Genomic DNA, 21,962 nt, shown 5'->3' with positions numbered 1-21,962 from the left:
AATATCTTTCAGTCTGAGCAATATTTAACAATTGAGCAGTTATCTGAAAAAAGCAATTTCATAGCATCATTAAAGACAAAGAACATGAATCATAGGTGTTTCTGAAGTCGTATGATTTCGTCAAACGCCGATGTAATATTTTACATTTACGTCCAGACGATGGTAAAACTCTTACGCAAACAGACTGAATTTTTCAGTGAAATAGGCCGTGAAATCTTTCATTTCTCAAGGATTAATTCGCGAGTGATTGGAAATTCAATTTTCCTTTCATCGAATGATAATGTCTATCGGATGATAGAAAAATGTTAAACAATTAAAAATGTTCAAAACATTAAATAATTAGACCGACGAGAATAATTAAACAAACGGAGAGCAAATATCTCTTTTTTCGGTTTTATACAGTGGGAGATTAAAAGCGAGTCAATTATAGTAAAGGAACGCGAGCAGCAGGATAATAAGGACAATGGCCACGATGAACGTCATCAGGAAAGTAACGTGGGAAGAGAAAGGAATAAATTGTACGTTGAACTCTGCAATCTAACGCGATACGTTTTCAATATCGTTCGAGCGCATCGTATCGTTTCAGATAATTTTTGCGAACCACCGCTCAACGAACGATTGACTTTTGCGCCTCAAGGTCAAAAATGAAATTATGCGGCAATCGTTTCAATATGCTGAAAATTCGTGAAGCGAAAATAATTTGTGTGTATCATTAAATAGAAGCGACTGTGTTTGCGTGCAAAGAATAAATTATTCTCCGTATAGCTATATGGCGTGAAGAAAACGGAATTATGATTTATCATAACTCGAAAATTGTATTGCAAGCCCGCTTTTCATTAGCAAACCAACCGAATATTTCATTTTCAATGTAGCCAACAGCGAGACTGATAATAACATACAGGTTTACATAAATCTCTTCGTTAAAAATAACATATTGTTATCAGACTGCGATTCTATGCATTTATGAGAAATTTCAAAATAGAAAAGTATCCCGAATCTGTGTATAAATAATGCAGAAGAGAAAGCAAAATATGCGTTATAATATCTAACAGATGAAACGAATTTCAATTTATTATATATATACACATGATATATACGTATTCCATTTCTTGAATTATACATGTATATCTATACAAATATGAATTTGCATAAACGTCTGCAGCCTAGTCTAGTAATTATGACTCCGAAAAGTCTAGTAACTGTAACTCCAAAGAGGTAATCAGTGTTAGAAGCCATAGCAATCATACTGGTGATGATAACATATCTAATATTCTGAGAAGAGTACAATCATTTCTTTACATCGTGTTCTATAAATTTAAGATTGTCTCTAGTTGATTCTGCAATCCTGGAAACACGTGCTTATCTTATACGACACCAGTCTGGGATCTTCGTTATCAAGTTCCACGAGTTGGGGAAAATCCAAGTGATATTTCTGCGCGTTTTGAATTATCTTTATGCTGTAGCTTTATATCATACTGTATGTATTCAACATCTTTTTATCGTCTTTCGCAAATCGTGGACTTCTGCGTTGTGTATCAAGCACCAGACGCTTTATTTATTCAAGTATTAGGTGTTGCATTTACTGCGTTTGCCCTACTGTGATTGCCTTTATCATGAACCACCTGTTTTAGAAGACTGCGAATCAGTGTGTTATTACGTAACTTCCTGACGAAAAAGTTAAGATATGTCAAGATAAGTTGTTAAGATATCAGAGCATTCGTCATAAATATTCCATTTTCTTCGTGACCTTTAATACGGATAAAGAAGTCTCTGATCTCTTTGGGACAAAGAGCAAAAATGTTCTTTGTACGCATTTAGGAGTCATCGAAGAGCTATTCAACAAAAATACAGCAAATAATACTAAAGAAAGTTAAAATTAGTCACGTTAAATTTATACATACTATGTACAACATCCACACTTAATTTTTAATTATAACCCATCAACCTGTGATATTTATAATTACTAAATTACCAATTAAATGTTTAAACATTCGTCATGACTGAAATTTCAATTTTTTTTTTTATTAATTATCTGTACTCATTATTTTATTATAGTATCGTTGTACTCCTTTTTCGTTAAGAATGCCGTACACGCGATCAGAATCGCTTTTGCATCCGACAATTTAAATTTCTGAGCCGACCACTCCTTTCAAAATCACGTTTTGCAATAAAATAAGAAAAATCCAGCGTCAAAGGTTCGCGGTTGTTTATCTGGTAATCGACCATGGCAAATGCAAGCTGCTTCATGGCTCGGCAATCGTGTGTTTGCCATTCAAGAGGGAAACCGTGCTCCGGCTTCGTAGTACGCATACAATTAGGAGAACGACACGGTGATACGGATCTTTTTCGAGTAAATCCGGTTCTTTAACTGCGCCGCGGTTGCGTTGCTCGGTTTTCCGATCAAACGGTCTGTCGCGTCATTAAAATCATGGGAATTTGTAGCGAGACAAATTAAACGCCACCATTTGGGAAACGTATGGGGAATTAACTTTCGACCACATTCGATTTTCCGCGAATCGAGAAAGAAGCGTCGAATTGTTCAAATTTGATCATGTTGAAATATTAAAATACGGTGTAAAATATTAAAGTAGGTGTTTCTGCAGATACTAATTGATTAAATACTACTTCCATTTTATTTAATTAATTTTAATTAATGTTTAAGATAAATCTGAAACGAGAAATCATGCATAGCAATAAGATTTCTTTGATATTTTATTCAAATTGAAGATATTTCTCAATATTAAAAAGATACGATTGGATCGAGAATGATGGGTAGAACGTAACACGATTAATTAATCTCCGATTGGTATTATCAGGCCATAAATAGTCCACAACAGTTTGGATGAAGTGAAATTAACGTTTTAATGTTTATGTATTTTATTTTAGTTCGTATTCTGCAAATTACTATTCGTTTCTGAAATTAATATGTATACTTTACTTATGTTTCACGATGAAATGATACTTGTTCTTTTTTTCTTTTTCTTTTAAAATTCCTTACAAGTAATTCTATTTTATATTAAAAATTATAAGAAGTTTAACGACTTTGTTTAATGGCGTGAAAACAACTTACTAAATAGTATAACTCGAAAACTAATTTAAGTTAGTTGTTTATGATTTAACGATACCAGCTAAAGGTTAATACTGTTAATTCCGAGAATGGGATCCTCATTAACTTCAAAGACACACGTGCACACAGAATACCTACTACTAATTGATTTACTCTACGATACCACTTTGTAATTCCGCGATGGCGATGCAAAGACCATTCTCTTCCAGGAAAACTGCAATTAGAGTAAACAGTAATGGTACAATTTGTGCATTCAGGCCGGTAAACAGCGCAAATAGGACATTGCACGCGATCGAATTTCCTAACATAATGAGTGAAAGTAATCGACCTTAGCAACCGTCAGGCAGCGCGATAGTTAATTGCAACTCGATTTCTGTGACACGTTATATACGTGGTTAGGTGTTCTTAAATGGTAGAAGCAGACCTTGGGCCGCGATTGGAAAATCTTTGAAATGCACACGCATCGATTACCTGCGGGACCGTGGCGACCGTGCTTGAACTATTCACAGTGCGTGTGTCTCGACGACTGTTGATCATTGTCCTCGCAACAGCAGCCAATTAGCCATGCACTTGGCGGCGACAAAGCAACTCGTAATGAAACTGTTCTACCACGATTTGCTAATACGTGCAATTGCCGCAATTGAGTGAAAAAATGGGGCGTTGCCTGAGCGTTTTATGGAAATAGCTTTATAAGGAACGGTGACGCGACGTACGATTACATCCATGTTTTGCGAAAATGTTTTTTGTTTTCGCGGAGGAAAGTGGATAGACCTAATTATTGCGATGGGTATTTCGCAAATTCGGGGCTTTAACGATTTGCAGATTGGTGGATTAAAGGTTGGGAAGATTCCAAATTTGAAAATTGGAAAATTCGTACATTTGGAGAGTCTCGAAATTTTGAGACTGATGGATTTGAAGATTTAGAAATGTGAGAAGTGGGACGCTTCAAAATTTGCAAGTTTGAAAAAGGTTAGAAGATTGGAAATTTGATAATTCGAGGAAACTTCGGAAATTCTAAGATACCAAGATTTGTACACTTGGAGAGTTTCGAAATTTGGAAATTGAAAAATTTGAGGATTAAAAGACTGGAAGAGCGAAAGATTTACAAATTTGAAAATCAAAAGACTCTAAAGACTGGAAAATGTAAAAAGTTGCAGAAATTTGACAATTCGAGGAAACTTCAGAAATTCTAAGATTCCAAGATTTGTACACTTGGAGAGTTTCGAAATTTAGAAATTGAAAAATTTGAGGATTAAAAGACTGGAAGAGCGAAGGATTTACAAATTTGAAAATCAGAAGACTCTAAAGACTGGAAAATGTAAAAAGTTGCAGAAATTTGACAATTCGAGGAAACTTCAGAAATTCTAAGATCCCAAGATTTGTGCACTTGGAGAGTTTCGAAATTTGGAAATTGAAAAATTTGAGGATTAAAAGACTGGAAGAGCGAAAGATTTACAAATTTGAAAATCAGAAGACTCTAAAGACTGGAAAATTTAAAAAATTGCAGAAATTTGTCGCAGAGAAATGATTGCTAATGTTCTTAAAAAATATGTTGAATAATTTTATCAAAAATATTATAATCTGTTTAAAAACATGTGGCACAGACTAAGAGAAATAGTTGGTCGTAATTAAATATAAAATGTCGGAAAAGTCATTACGGTAATTGACGCAGTAGTCCACATACTTTGAAACACGTTGTAATAAAAGATCGAAAGTAACGGACTTGTTGTTTCTTCGTGTTATTATTACGCGCTATAGTTCCCATGATACTACCACGATTACCTTTTCCTCGATATTTCAACACAACATACTTGGCCGGGAACAATACTACTCGGCGAGAAACTATCCCAATAATGCGAAGAAAGCGAAATTAATAGCATCAAACTAACGTTCATCGTGCCTGTTCAAAATTTGGAAAATTACATAATGACTGGCAATAAGAAAATTACCTTGGCCAAAACTATAAATTGCAGAATGATACTTCCGTGTTCGAAATGTCTTTCTGGAAAATAACTTTCTGCTACCAAATGATTACATGCAACTCGCTATCTCGTCTATATTTTATAAATTTTTATAATTTAGTAATATTTATACTCGTATAAGTACTTGGTACTTAAATATAACATAAATGAAAAGGGGAAGATGGTGTTAAAACTAAAAAAAAAATTTTTTAATAATTAAAAAATGTATGATACGTTGTAAGAAAGCTAAGAATATTTCTGATATAACAAGGCATATTTTTTAAATGCTCAGCAGATAGAAGAAACAAAAATTTAATAGAAAAAGTAAGTAAATAAAAAATGTATATATGTAAATGTAATGGTGATTTTTCGAAATTGTTCATCTGCAAAAAGAAAGATAGAAACGTGACATTTTGTTTTTCTCCTGTTATCTTCGTATTAAAAAGAAATCCTAATTCTAATCTTTGAATCTTAAACAATTAAAATACCTGAAGCAGTTGCATCGATCCCTTCATTAACCTTTCGTCACGCGAATATCAACGTTCTTTCCTTGCATGCACGAAAGCATTTCATCACGAAGGAGTATAAAGTACGAAGCGTAAAGCACGTACTTACGATGAATTTCTTGTCTGTTGCAGATCCACGAACACATGACAAGGGAGGAGATGTTATCGGTGTTTCACACGGGACACGAGTCTGGTAATCACGGTGAAAAAAAATTTAATAACTAGCGGTAGACAGTTGTCTTTTCATTCAATCTGAACTCGATTCACTGCACGCCGATGGCCTTGCCACAAAACGGAATTCGTTGAATTAAATTCTCTTGCTATTGTACTCTGTCATTAGTTTCTTAATGGTGAAAATTGCGGTACGGTATCGTTATTATTCCGACAGAGATTGCACTAGTTTACTGTTGATTGGATAAAACACAGTTTCAAATATACATACAATGAAGTAAATATTTAGTTCGTTAGCACACTGAAAAACCATAAATATTAAGATACGTATCGATATTTTTGTAGAAATTGAATACCTTTCACTGCTTTTATTTTCTACTTATTTATGCTCTTAAAAAATATGTTGAATAATTTTATCAAAAATATTATAATCTATTTAAAAACATGTGGCATAGACTAAGAGAAATAGTTGGTCGTAATTAAATATAAAATGTCGGAAAAGTCATTACGATAATTGACGTAGGAGTCCACATACTTTGAAACACGATGTAATAAAAGATCAAAAGTAAAGGACTTTATTATAAATCTATTATTTCATTTGCATTATACGTATATATCATCTAATGTAAAATACAAATAAAGTTATTTTAGAATCTCCTAATAAACGTAGCCAGGTGTACTAATACTTTTGATCGGTAGTATAGCTACATCTGTTAACTACAGAACGTTCCTACAGGTATTACATTATATATTTCGTGGAATAATAATTCAAAGTTACATATTACGATACCTTCGCGGAATTCGATCTACAAACCTGAATATTCATGATTTTGAACCGCTTTTAGTGTATCAAAGTATACCAAGTATACCAAAGATCGCAAGTACGCTATATCGTAACAAGAATGATTTGCATTGTGCACCGCCAATTTCGAGTTATAAATTTTAATACCGATATCAATAGCATCCACGATCTTGAATTATATTTAACGAGGATAACAATCTTGAGCTGTATGCATCTACATTGTAATAATCGAAATTTGTGAATTGTAATTTTTGGCAAGAAAGTGCGAAACCAGATATCGTTGATATCTCGACCTAACACTATGTAATACTTGCATTAATCTTTGCTGTAGTGGTAAAAAGTCATTTTCAGTAAAGACGCCATATCGCGTTTCAATTCTAGTACCGACGTACGAAGTTATACCTGTGTTGCATTCAATGCACAAGAGAAGTATAGAGAAGCCGGAGATACACCTGAAGGCCTTCGGCAAGGACATCAGTCTGTCGCTAAAGCCTACGGAAGGGTTGCTGTCAGCGAACCACTTGCCTATGTGGACTGTCACGAAGAACGCGTCGCAACCTGGTGGCCTCCACTATGAAAAGGTGACGAATGTAAGTTTTCAACGTGCGTCACGGAAAAATGATTTTTATTTTTCTCCTTAGCTCTTTTATTCCTTTCGAGATGTTTATTTATGAGCAGCTTCGTTTCTCTGAAATTTCTTTTCAGTAACATTCCTTCTCTGTTAAACGTATCACGCATGTCTATTATTTTAAAGTTTTCAGATTTTCTTCTTTCGAGACTTTCCAGATTTACATTCTACATAACTAATCAATGGCCTTTATTTATTTTAAAATGGATATTCTTAAAATATTAACTTATTCTTAAATTCTCTTCTTATCACCTTACTACTTACTCACCTAAAATTTTTCCCAAAACAACGCATAAGAAAAATTCTGGCATGAATTACAAGACATCATATGATCAACTCTATCTTACAACTTTTTAACTTTCACAACGTTGTGTTTTTAATTTTGCAAAATTTTCCTCCCATCCCTGTTGCATTCTCATACTACCCGACATTTTCCTCGAAACGATATTATGTACATAGTGAGAAAAGCGAGACCTTTTCATAGCAACGCGATTCTTCCTCGGGCCCACGAGTTTGCATTATTCCTTTAAATGGTGTAAATCGCATAAAATCGGCTACATATGGCCAGCTACGTTGCGATCACGTTGTATGTAATTGTTCCTCTCGTTTCAGGCCGACGTAGATATCGGTGACATCTATCAAGACACGACGAACATGGCGTCAATTCTGCTGCACCGGGACGCGAATGGGAAAGTACTCGTTGTAAGAGGCCATTCTTTCTTAATGTACCTTTCGACATTCCCGCCATTATTGCGACTCGTCTTTCGTCAACCGTCGCGACTCACTTAGGAACCGTCTTGGTTATAATTATCGCAATACCGCGATTCGTTGGGGACAACTAGCAGGGCCACGCTTAGGAAGGCTGCCCGCCGTAGTTACAAGTTAGAACGTCCAGCAGTCCGTAAAGCAAAAGGATAGCAATTTCACGAAACGCTTAGAAGAACAAAATTTATGCGTAATCACTGAAAGAATTTTTGTTACGCGGATAATCGATGCAATTTGACCAATGGTTGACCAAAGACGAATGGTAAATGACGTTGGGAAATTGTGACTAGAGGATTAATTCTTTGGAATTTAGAATTTGGTGAATGGAAGTGAGCATATTTGTACAATGGAACATCTAGTATCTAAATTAATAGAGAAACAGGATTGCTTGGATAAAGAAGTTTGTGTCAATTATTTTGTATTGTAGAGAGACAGAGTAATGTCAATGGCAATAGCAAAACATAAGGCGTAATATAAACGTGTTGTTTTCAATTCATTATGAATCGTACTCCTTTTTTTGCTGCTAGATTGCATGAACATTTTAACACGTTAAGCTACAATTAACTGTATTTGGTTTATCCTTTAACTCTTTAAGTTTGAAATTGCAATAGGAGGATTAGGTAAATTATAATTACATACATAATTTTCCTTTTTATCTAGATTTCATATATCTGACTGACCTTTTGCCACTGTATTATTAACAAGTAAATATCAATCACTCAAATATCTGAAAAAGAATCTAGCTTTCTGAAACGGGCAAACATTCCAGACATCACATGTATCATATGTATCATATATCGTAATTATGCATCACTTACATAATCACGAGAGAATTTTAATATTACATCCGTGAATATTCTTTTAGAACGTTAACAAAGCGGAGGCGAATCTAAAAGCATCTTTACAAAAATACCATTTACTATGACCAAAACGGTTACACATAAACGAGATTCAATAGAAACGGAATAATAAAGCAAAGTTGCACAAAATGGTATTTCGTGATCGTTTTGACATTTCCATTTCGAGCTCCGGTAATCGCTGCTTCGTCCGCGGTTCATACAAAGTGCACTATGAAGATATTGCTTGGGCAAAACCAAGGAAAAAAGCAATAAAATTCTCCATATCGGTTGCACCTTTCAGAACAGTGGGCAGCTCGGAACAGAAGGCAACCGTTCTCAATGATTGAGCCTCCAACCAACCAAGACTTAATTTCACTTGGGAATTTCGATCTTTTATGAAGTCGTAAAGAAAAAATTCCCGACACAAAACTATTGCCAAAGCTGCTACTTATTCATCGAATTGTCTAAAGCCTGTTGACAAAGGCATGAATGATAACTGAAGGGATATTTTCATACAAAGATTATCCTGTTAACAACAAATTTTGTTCATTACATAACTTTAATCGTATTTTTGAAAAATGAAGGTTTACAATTGGGACGAAAAGTAATTAGAAAAAAAATCGAACACGTATAATTGGTATGTCCTGGCCCTTTTTTATGGAAGATAATTATCATACTTCATTAACTTTAATTTGTTCAATTTGCATCTGCTAGCGAATTTACTCTTTCGCATCCTGTTTTTGAGAAATGTTGGTTTAAACTTGTATTAATTCTCTTCTGTAGACAAAAATTAGTAGACTTCGTAAATAAATTATGGAGATTATGAGTAGATTATGTACAGACTGCATTTGGGTTCGACAACAAATTTACTTGTTTTATTCTTTCATATTTCGTTTTTTTGCAATGTATTATAGATTTAAAGATAAGAAAAAAATTTTATTATTGTTTTATATTAATTATTGTCTTTAATTTCCTTCCGTAGAGAAGGATTAGCATATCTTATAGATTCTGAAGTGCTAAATCTGAGTCTGACAGCAAATTAGCAAAATGTTTTCATTGCTTATTGTAGGAGAAACAGACACAAGTAACTATATTACTGTATTACTATATAACTATATTCATTTTGAAAACAAGACTTTCCTGTTTAAAATAATGAATTACACAAACATGAATTAAACAATGAAATATTACACTGTTTACTAATTATTATATTATAGTATAATAATAGAATACATATATATTATTTAGATAACAACAAATAATTATCTTTCTTGGCTATTTGGTTGAAACTCGACGTATGAGCTGATGAAATTGCCATTCATTTGCTGCTTTTATTATAGAAACTGAATATATTGTAGCCTATAAATCAATCAAGGAACAAATTGTCGGTGAATTTATGTTCTTGTGGTTCTTCCTTTATGGAGAATTTTATGTGTGGAGAACAATTAGAAATCCTCTTGAAGCATTGACTACAGCTATTGTGACGATTGAAAGCGTAGTTCAAGGGAAAGAAATTCAATTGAAGTCATGTATGAATGTAGGAAGATCGTTGCGTTTGTTTAAAACAGTAGAATTCATAAAAAGAGAAATTTAGTCTGGTAATCAATAAAATGATCGTTATTATATAATTGCGTGAAAGAAACGAATTGTTTTATTGTAGATTTATATTCTTCAGTGAAAAGGATTAGAGATCTCCCCTTGACAATGATTTCATTTATGATCATGAATATTGTTCTTTTGACCAAGCGATCCGATTAATAAATTCACACGAGGTAGCATTGTAAAATCATGATCGTTTGCCATGATATTAATGAATAATATGCTTTTATTATATAATGCTACAAAGGTAAAATAAATTATTGTATTAATAAATTTAATAAAATTTGCAGTAATAATCTAAATCACGCTTCTGGCAACGCCAAATTATGCAATTCATAGAAATCCATGTCTAGAGACATTTATGAATTTTGAAATAAGAAGTCAATTAAATTTCTAAATATTTATTATCAATAATTTGTACATAAGATTTACGAAGATGGATCCTCGTAAATTTCCCAAGAAAAACATGAATAAACAGCTTTTTCTTACCTTTATAAATTTTGGTTGTTGGCCAATAAGAAAAAAATTAGAGATTTTAATTGTTTTATAAAATATGAAATAGTTGCAGGAATAAATTCAAATATCAGGAAAACAACCGTTACAAATTTTCCATTAGCAACTGAAAAAACTGTGTCCGTATTGTTCACAAAAGGAATTCCGATTCTTTCACCAAGATAACTCCTTGGCACATCGAGTGCACATTATGCAGCAATTCATTGAAAATTCAGGTCTAAAATTAGCATTCTCTGTACCACCAGAGTATCCTCCTGTACAACAAAAATTTCACTGCTTACAGCTTTTTTATTACTTTCATACATCAAAAATCAGTTGAAAGGACGTCGTCCTTGACAACGATCGGTTAATCGCTGCGTAGGATGAAACATATTGTGCAGTGTTCGAGAGAAGTGCCAACAAATTTTTGAAAACCAACTTCGACATATGTATGTTAAAAAGTATAAACCATAAGGAAAGGCTCATATCACAATACAATTATACGTACAAAAAAACATTTGTATTGTTTCCCTGCAGTGGCTCACGAAGGCATTTAAACAGTTGCTGTAAAAGATTTGTATGAATCTAGCTATGAAATATAGTTACAATTTTGAAATTTCATTAGCATTGTAATAAGATACGATTATTGCAATGATGTTGGTAACTTTGAAACCAATTTAAAAATGTACATATGTAGAAGTTACAAGATATTTTGTGAAGACTTGTATCTCCTTCAGGTTATTTCTTTCTTCAACTATTTCATATTAAAACAATTTTTTCTAGCCATCACGCGACATAAATCAAAATCAAATGAACTGGACTCTTCATTTTGTGGCGACTGACATGTAAATTACTTTGCATATACTGCCGTAATTATTATAACACCTACTCGTTGGATTTATTGGAAAACTCTCTCTTTATTTAGTATTTTACATATATTATAAGTAGGCTATGGATTTTTATGCGTCTACAGGAAATTTGAAGATGCAAAAATGCACAGAAAGCATAAACTTGCAAAAGTACATAATATATACAAAATATGATACTTAATAGGTAAAACGATTTTCTATCCAAATTCCATTCCTTTAATTGTGTTTATAGAAATATGAATTTACCTAAATATCAACAGGATAGTTACAAAACATGTATGACGCAAGTGAAATAACAGATTTATAATAAAATAACTAGAAAATGAAAGCCACGAAGAAACATCCAGTTAATATTAAGTGAATTAACCATCATATGTAATTCTCTTTACATACTGCTAACTTTTGCAAAAGTAACCACACGAGAATAAATTCCAAAGACAACAAATATCGTCATTCCACGTTACATAATGCCGTAAAAGCGTTGTTCTATATGACCCCATGTGTCCTGACAGTCCTGACCTTTCGCTTTCACTCTCCCTCCCTCGACCTGACCAATGCACCTCTCTCGGACTGCAAATCGAACATGTTGATAGTACCCGGATCGGAAATATCAATGATCCAGCGAATCGACCGGCTGTTCCACCATGGAACGTGTATTTCGTTTTCGCTCGTCCAACGTTCATGTTGGATAAAATTAGTCACGTCGTGATAATTGCATATAGCCAGGCGGAAGTCGTTGGCCATCGAATGGGAAATTGACGTAGAAAGCATGCGCGATTAAGCTATTAACCGATTATAGTTCGTTAACTCATTGATCATGTGATTAAACATATTATTGGTGCCGGAAATGCCGGTGGAGCTTCTAATTAACTAGATTGTTTATTTTTCCTATTAATGTCTAGATATCAGGAACGAATATTATAGAAGTAAAGTTTTATTCAAATAATTATTTATGCAAAATTTTTATTCTATTTATTATTCGCTTCGTTACTTCGCCTTAAATAACATTACTTGACTTATTTAACGTTATTTATTTTTATATTGTGTATCATAAATTAATAAAAAGCTCATGTAACAATACTACAAAACAAAAACAATACTACAGTACAAAATATATTAAGCAGTAGAGAAACTTGGTACAAAAAGGTACATCGGAATAAGAGGATATTAATCCATTGTTATGAAATTATGCCCATTTCTAACAATGGTGTATATATATATATATATATATATATATATATATAATAATATATAATATATAATATAATATATAATATAATATATATATAATATATAATAATTCACATTTTATCATTATTATATATATATATATAATAATGATAAAATGTGAATTATTCTTTGTCTTTCATAAAGTATAAATAAATGTTCTCTACAAGATAACAATTAATGATGTGATTTGAACCAGGATGGTAATATCGGTGCAGAACTAGTGATTCGACCATTGCCAGATAGGATATTAAATGAAGTAGTAAACAAGAACTCGAATCTTCACGGAGCAGAGTTGCTGCCAAACGTAACGCGAAGTAAAGGGAACTTGAAGCGCACGAGCCATCACGTGGTGTACAAGAAAGTGACTCGTCCAAGCGGCGACGAGTACAGCGATTTCAGTGAGTGATCTTTACGTGTTACCACATCAGAAGGTGAAATCCTCCAGAGATCGGTTTCTCGTGATTAAACATCGATTTTAGCGCTGATGGAGCCCGATCACTTGGCCAAGAGGTACAGATCGAAACGATCGATCGCCGCCAGAACAAAGAGGGAAGCACCGTATGTGATCTACCCGGAAATCCTCTGCATCGTCGACTATGATGGATACAGGTGAAAATTCTTATTTATTAACAAAGATTAAATTGTTGGTGAGAATTAGTTTACTTTCAAGAGATAGCAGCTTATAAATGGACTACAGATTTTTATGGATTTATGAGAAATTTAAAGGTGCGAAAATGCATAAAATACGCACAATGTGCACAATATGCATAAAACATATAAAACATTTAAAGTACTGTGCCCGTTACAGTATGAAATAATTTCTGCCTAGATTTTAGTTCCTTAGTTTATAAAAATGTGAATTTGTATAGATATATCCAGTTTACTTGGACAAATAAAAAATTAAAAATGTCTCTTTAATGTCGAGGAATAATCCTTTTTTTTATAGGAAAATAATATGTTTCATATCATTTAAATAAATAAATACATCATTAAAATGTAGTCAATAAATGTATTATTTAAATATAGTATCATTTAAATGAGTATCATATTTAAAATTTTCTATCTCATATCAAAATATTATTTCCTTGATAGATGTGAAGACATCACAGTGTGCGAGAGATATTAAGTAACAGATTATCCATTTGTCCGTATTAATATTCATTATTGGCTTATATAGCAGCTGTTTGCAAGCAACGAGTGGTTCAACTGTATTTATATACGTTCTTAATGAAGCATTTCGTTTGATCGTTAAAATAGAACAGCAAATGTTTAATCAGTACCAATTCAATTTTTAATCGAACTAAAATTTATAATTAAATTCGTTTCTTCCAGATTACATGGCGGTGATAACGTGCAAATCAAAAGATACTTTGTGTCCTTCTGGAACGGAGTAGACCTAAGGTACAAGCTGTTAAAAGGGCCAAAGATCCGCATCAGTATCGCTGGAATCATTATATCACGGGTGAAGTGCAATTAATCATCTCGATCCTTTTACCGAACTATGATTTTTTTACGAATCGTTACGTTTCCCACAACTTTCTCCTCCTTTTTCTTTTTCTTTCTCCCCTTTTTTCTTTTTTTTTTTTTTTTTTTTTTTAAACGATATCTTTCAGGGCAGAGATGCTACACCGTATTTGGAAAGAAATCGCGTCGGACGAGACGCGATCGATTCGGCAGCTGCGTTGACCGACATGGGCAAATATCTCTTCCGAGAGAGACGACTTCCGGTGTACGACATCGCTGTCGCTGTCACAAAGTAAGAGTGTGCATTTCTTTAAATTAAATTCAACCTAATTACCACATTACGTTTCACGTGATTAACATACAAAATCTTCTTCCCTGACAACTTTTCTCGCTCTCCCCTTTTTGTCTCATCTTTCGATATCAATGACAATTTAAACGACTTGTTTTCTGTTTAATCGAATACGTAGAAGAATAGTGAAACTCGAAAGGAAAATGATAACGATTAACTTGAAAGCGTGTAAAAAATATTGGGAAGCAGAGATTTCAATCGAATTTCACGCAATACGTTCTATGGCCCCGACATTATGCTATTACCGTTTTACCACAGCAGTCTAGTGATTTCATACTGTTTGATTTTTATTTCGCAAAACAGGTATGATATGTGCCGTCGTAGGAAAGGCGGCCGCTGCACTAAGGGAACTGCCGGTATGGTTTATTACATAGCGATCACGCTTTTTTTTTCAATTTGTTTATTTATTTCTTTTTAATCTTATTTTATTTTCGTTCATATTCGTTGTACAGTATTTACACCTAGCTTAAATGTAGTTTTTGACGGTGCAGTGATGGCGTACCACGATGGGGATGGTGCGTTTACGGGGATAAACGATACAAAAGTGGCATTCTTTCTCGTCGAAATAGTATAATATTTGTACTTTCTTGTTTTCAAATATTCTGTTACAATGGACAGTAATTTTCAGAATGATACAAATAAAATATATACATAATTTTCATTAAGAGTTCTTAAGTAATAAACTCCATGTAAAAATATAGAGACTGTACTCGTATTTTGTCGAACGAGAAAGTATGCTCTTTTAACGCACTCAGTTTAATCTAGTGTAAATACGGTGTTGAATACTCAAATTGTAGTTATTTAAAATACTGTACGCTATTTTAGTAAAGAATAAGCTTGCTAAACATTGCGCACATTCATTATTACTCTCGTAGACACGAAGTATACAGTAGAATTGATCTTCAAGAGGTAATGGTACACTAATATATGTAATCAATAACACGCGCGCGTGTTGGCTTTCTTATTCTGCCTGTTATTAGACATCAATCTACTAAACTCTAATTATAGCATACAAACCTACATCAATGAATGCGATCAAACGCGGAAATAATTAAAATTAAAGATCAAAATCCATATGCATCCTCTAAACCTTTCCATCGAACTTTTCATCTCTTTAATCCAAAATTCGATAAGCATGTGTGCATAGTATCGAAAGTGTTAAAATCAGGAAATCATAATAACAAGCCTCATTGTACATATTTCGATAATACAAGCGGTGAAAAGAAAATTTCGTTTCAAGCCTCAAGTTACAAACATTCACGTCGACGTTCACGATGTATATAATCTTCTCCGATAGGTCGAGTTCATAATACATATATAAATGGTACTCCTTCATGCGATTTCGAGAAACAACGCGATTCAAAAGCTGCTAAAAAAGGAATCGACTGTAATTATTCATACCTGAGACGCAACACTCGCTAATTGGCAATTATTTACACGCGCGCTACTCGTAGTGTGTTTGCTTTACCGTAATTCCACGCTATCGCCTTCCGCAAGCCGCGTCCTCAACGCTGAACAAGGAGGAGACATCAAACACGGTGTGTGATATCGCTTCATCACGGTGTTTGCTTTTCGTTATCAATCAAGTTAATGCCATTCCTCGTAAATCAATATCATTAATCGTCTGTCGTACGTGAAGTCTTGCAAAGATTTCAAAAACATGCAATTTCTATGAAATTTTCATGTACGATATCTGTATATTATGAAATATCATGATTTGTCAGGATAATGGGAGAATTAACCATTCTTTTTTCTGGAGATAGTTCTTTTGTTATATTTGTCAGAGATTAACTTATTAATGATGAATTATAGTCACGTGGACTATTATAAAATAGACAGGTCGTTATCGCGTCATACGAAATTATTCTAAAACTACTAAAAAACTAGTATGTATATATTGAATATAATATATATGCTATCATGCATGTAATATAGTAAAACGTCAAAGTAAAGAAATTATAATATTCAACGTGAAAAGATATGAAATTGCCAGATTTTTCGCACATTCCTTACATCATATATCAAAGAGCATTTATCAGAGAAACAAAAGGGCCTCACGCGTTAATCATAAGAATCTTATGCTAAGACATAAAGAAATAGATCCAAGCATACCTTAGTATCCGAATATTGTCCTAACTCATTGTATTATATGTTACAAAATATCATGGTTTTAATAGGCAATATATATACATAATATATATATATATATATATAGAGAGAGAGAAAGAGAGCATTTAAAAAATGGTAGGCTCCATTATAGGAATATTGTATGTGTATATACTACAAAATATTATAGTTTACCGAAATGTAATGGATATTAGACATATACGAGCGGCACGTTCCCAACAATTGTCCCGTGACGTGGTCCAAAGCAGACTGGAATTGTGAGTCCACATGATAAAGAGGAACTTTTGTTGTTGCATTACAGATTAGATATGTGCAGGAGGCAATACGCGAATGACGTGTGCAATAGAGGAACCGCAGGTACGTTTCTCGAGTTCGAAGGAAACGAGATTGACGAGAACAGAAAATTGTCTTTGATCTATCTATGTGCACTGCTCTGCGAACGTTTTTTTCTTTTTTTTTTTTTTTACTTCTCCAATCTAAAATTTCTTTCGCTGCAACCTCCCGAAAACATGTATCGTATGGTTGAAAACGAAGGAAGTTCTCGTGGCTTTCACAGCCAGAGTTCTTTCGTGGTATACATATATGTACTGTTCGAGATTTTAAAACGCGAAGCGTGCTCTTTTGGACAAATCTGTTCCGGTGTTTTGTTATTTTTAATTCTCGATGAAAATATTCTATGTACTTTTATCATACTGTGAATTTAATGTGAGATTTAAAGTGGAATATTTTAAATAACTCAAGAAGTATCCAATATTAAAACTACAAGAAACTGCATTATATTACAAAAAACTTTAATTTTTGAACATACATTTAATTAATTATGTATTGCATTAAACGTCGACTTATTCTATTTACTATCTACGATCGAAACTTCATTTCGTTTCGATTTTACTTCAAACTAGTAATTACATTAATATCCTCTGCAAAACACTGGAATTATATTTCCAAGAAAATGCCGCATTTTGCAAAAACCTCGAATAGTATAGCATTTCAAGCTCGTCTACGTTGCTTTTATCTATACTTATCCTGTTTGTTTTCACTCTAATAGCTTGAATGAACTTCTTCACTCTGTGTTTGAACTTGATTATCACGAGAAAAAAAAATGGCTGGACAAAAAACACCGATCAAAACTTCCCTCGAGCTGAGCGTGAAACATTCTATCGCGGCTTGCCACGCGTGTTTTCTTGTTTCTGGATCTCACTTTTCTTAGTCTGGGATACAAGTATGCCTTTCTCTCCTTCACTTACACTGTCACTCTGTCTTTCACTCTCCTGATTCTCACTGTGAACGTATATATACGAGCGAAAACGAAAGCGGTATTATACCTGTCCTAAACAAAAAAAAAAAGAAAGAAGAGAAAAGAGGTTTAAAAAGTAAAAAAAATTTCTATTCGATAATTTTTCGTTTTTAAATCTTCTCTGTTCGTTCACTTTTTGCACAGTGGCTACGGTTTCCTATTTTGTGTGTGTGTTTGTGTTTCACGTACATACGTATGTACATAAATCGTACACGACCTTGGCATTTGTACAATCGATCGTTTGCAATTACTTTTCTATATACACTTTACCACGGAATATTATCAAATTGATTGTTCGATCCTAATGGTACCTCGTTGGTCTAAGAATAATTCGAAAAATATATCTACTTTTATATTGCCGCATTAATTCGAGTAGGCGTATCCGGTCGAAAGATGGTTTTACGAAAAATAAATTTTAGTATTTAACAACCAGTCATCGATTTCACATAACAACCGAAATATAAACTGTTCTGTCTTTAGTTTCAATGCAAATACGACTTTCTTATTTAATATACATATAGATGAAGTATTTTTCTGCCACTTGGCAGCAATGGTTTGATTTAAACGAAAGTGTGCCGATGCGACCTTTTGACTTAACACGGCAATATATCCTTATCATCTCCACGCTCGCTATGTCGTTCTTTTGAATCGTTCACACCTCGTTCTTGTTTCTTTTGCTGCATTACTGACGAGGACCACGGTTGGTAAGTTTATTCAAATCGAAGCGATCGAGAATCGCGTTAGAAATGAAAAATAAGCCGAATAAAGGGATATCGTAGAGATTAATACCGCAGAGATTTTTCCTTTTTCCCCAACACTGGAAATTCTCGTTGAGGGAACACGATCTTTGAATCGATCTTCACGGTAGATGAAGTTTTAAGATATTTCGAAAGCCTCGGTTAATCGATCGACGTAAATTAATAGTTGCATGCTACTCTATTAATCAGCTACGATCCTTTCTCAAATGGACACTCGTTTCTTAAAAAGTTCCTACGAAAACAAAAGTTTTGCATCTCGAATACATTAATAAATTCAGTATAATAAATTTCATTTAGTAGCCAAATAGAGTGAATTTATGCGATTAATTCAGAGTTATTTGAAATTACATTTAATCTTCCTGTAATAAATTAAACGTATTATGTCTCTGTCATTAACTAAATTTCATTCATCAAATTTGTACTATTTTTGGATATTTTCAATGAAAATACTGTGTCGTGTATACGTATTTATTTAACTTAACTTAGCCTTCATATATTGCAATGAAATTTGCACAATTATTAAATAATACCTTAATACTTCTTTTGAACATAGTATCTTATTGTTTTATTTAACTATATTCAAAAGACGTGTTAAGGCATTGTTTAACAATTGTGCAAATTTCACTGCGATGTATGAAACCTAAGCTGAAGAAATGCCATGGCCATGCCAAAACCATGTTCGATTCTCGTTTCACGCAATATATTAGAATTATTTTAAAAACAGTATTTAATGTACATCACATTTTGTAAAAGAGTATAAAAAGTTGTGTAAAAAATTTTTAAGAAACGTCGTGCCAATCTAAGAAAAAGCCAAGTTATCTTCTAGCTTTCTCTTACTAAACGAGTATTTAATTAAACAGATTAATACTGCCGCTAAATATCTGCTAGAATTTCGTATCTAATAACAGTACTGGTAACGTCTTACCAAAGAACGTGTCTTCGTTTTTGAGAATGGACGATCTTCAAGATCTGATGGATAGCCAAATGATTTCATAATTCAAGTTTAATTCACGCTGCCAATGCAGTCGCAATACAGTTGCTTGCAGTAAGCACTTTCAAACTGCAGTTATATATTAGCGATCAAGTCGTGATTCCGTTACGATATCTACAAACTTGAATTATCACGATACAGTTGTTCTTTCGACATAGTGCATTCATAATCGAATTTGAATTTCCTTTCACGGTACGATCGCGGATTCGATTATAGTATATTCAAATTTCAAGTCATTAATCCAGCCAACTTTCAACGATAGTTTAGAATATATATGTACTTTCCAAAAGACTCACGCTATACTAGAAGTTTCGTAATACTCTATTGTGTTAGATTTAGAACATGAGTTGTGATTGTTCGTAATACAGTTACAAAATATCGTTGTTGTCTTGCACCACTGATCCACTTATTCTATATTATTCAATTACGATATGTACATTCACGTTTTACATTGTCGGTTCAACATTATATAATATTCGATACAATTATTTAAGATTGATCAGAATCGTGATGTAGTTCGGCCTTGCTTCAAATACGACAGATTATTTCAGAACATTCACATTTGCCATCTAATCACGATAGAGTTTCGTTATTAGAAGAAAATGTATTGGCATTTAAATTGGAGATTTTATATTTAATTGGACGACGTTGATGCTTTAATTATTTAACTGGTAAATTTTAATACATCGATCGTGAATTAAACCAAGAATTGACTAAATAAATGATTTTATTTAATCTGCAAATATTTAGTTTAATGGCAATTATATTCAGCAGATCTTATTGCAAATTTGTCGTTGTTAATGATGTTGTTAATAACTTATTTCCAAATGGAATAATAATAAGAATTTGCCAATATTGACTTACTTTAAAACTATTTAAAAATTATTAAATCTTTTTATCTTCTATCAAGTATATGTAATAACGTTAATAATATTACTATACTATAGACTAATAAACTGAGGTCGAGTTTTTTACATTCTCAAAATTGAAAACACGTTCACGTATTTCGTATTACTAGTATTAATTTAACTTGCTAAAAATGCATCTTTTTTGTTAGTCCATATCGAATAACGAACTTAGTAGTGCTATTAACATTTCAATTAACATTTTTACACGCTGTACATAAGGACGGAAAACGTTCCAAAGTGATCATGTATCTTTATTCAGGATTCGCGTATGTGGGTGGAGCTTGTGTCGTGAATAAGCGTCTGGAAAAGGTGAATTCGGTCGCTATTATCGAAGACACAGGCGGATTTAGCGGAATTATCGTTGCAGCCCACGAAGTTGGTCATTTGTAAGTCCATTATCGCTTGAATATTTTATCATTTCCATAGAAAATTCGAAAATCGTGTTGTAAATTATAGTTATTTATATTGACGAGTAAATTGATAAGTTACGAGTTGCACAATGTAAACTTCTCTTTTACAATTTTATAATTTTTAGTCAAATATTATAGAACAGTCAGAGATAGATCATTTTATTTTTCATTTATTTTGTTTGTTTTATTAGTAAACTTATTACTGTTATACAAGGACATTTTGTTAACATTGATAATTTGTACCTTGTAACTTGTAAAATTTCATCAATAACACTAATTCAATCGTATAATTCTGATTGTTTTGATTTTTAAAAAATGTATTAACATTCTATAGAAATCATCATTACTTTTCAAAACATTGATTTCTATAAATTATGAAAAGATGAAACAGAGATGGACCAAAAGTTAAAATCAAAATTCACGTGACCGTCTTTCGCTATTAAAATTAAATAAATTGTATAAAATTAAAGAAAAATCATTTTGTTTAATGTTAGTGGTAAAAACTGGCCGCGTGAACTTTGATTTTAACTTCTGTTTCATTTTTTCATGATTTGTAGAAAGAAATTTCTTCGACCAAATAAAGTTCACGTTTTCATTTACATTTGTTTGTTTTTCGCCAAATTGTTGTACATTTGTAGCAACCGTAGTTCCCTAAAAATAATATTGATTTGCGTTGAAAATGTTAATTTGAATGGGACGTAAAATGACATTGAAATGCAAATATCGTAG

General features: G+C 32.9%; 1 protein-coding gene across 5 annotated transcripts in view; it reads left to right on the top strand.

Moving 5' to 3' along the window:
• Window positions 1-21,962, top strand: part of LOC132906584 (A disintegrin and metalloproteinase with thrombospondin motifs like) — an 83,817-nt gene that overhangs the window by 57,877 nt on the left and 3,978 nt on the right. For 4 of the 5 annotated variants that reach the window (XM_060958919.1, XM_060958915.1, XM_060958920.1 and 1 more), the window contains exons 4-12: window positions 5,667-5,727; window positions 6,889-7,097; window positions 7,748-7,837; window positions 13,126-13,327; window positions 13,409-13,538; window positions 14,262-14,391; window positions 14,543-14,685; window positions 17,171-17,226; window positions 21,083-21,209. In XM_060958919.1, the coding sequence (XP_060814902.1) occupies window positions 5,667-5,727; window positions 6,889-7,097; window positions 7,748-7,837; window positions 13,126-13,327; window positions 13,409-13,538; window positions 14,262-14,391; window positions 14,543-14,685; window positions 17,171-17,226; window positions 21,083-21,209 (1,148 nt within the window). Of the gene's footprint in view, window positions 1-5,666; window positions 5,728-6,888; window positions 7,098-7,747; window positions 7,838-13,125; window positions 13,328-13,408; window positions 13,539-14,261; window positions 14,392-14,542; window positions 14,686-15,045; window positions 15,099-17,170; window positions 17,227-21,082; window positions 21,210-21,962 lie in introns of all 5 variants that reach the window. The other variant, XM_060958936.1, reaches the window with a different exon arrangement.

This window comes from Bombus pascuorum, chromosome 1, assembly GCF_905332965.1.
Source record: "Bombus pascuorum chromosome 1, iyBomPasc1.1, whole genome shotgun sequence".
NCBI classification, from domain to species: domain Eukaryota; kingdom Metazoa; phylum Arthropoda; class Insecta; order Hymenoptera; family Apidae; genus Bombus; species Bombus pascuorum.
The sequence above is the reverse complement of the archived record's forward strand: the minus strand, read 5'-3'. Positions and strand labels throughout refer to the sequence as shown.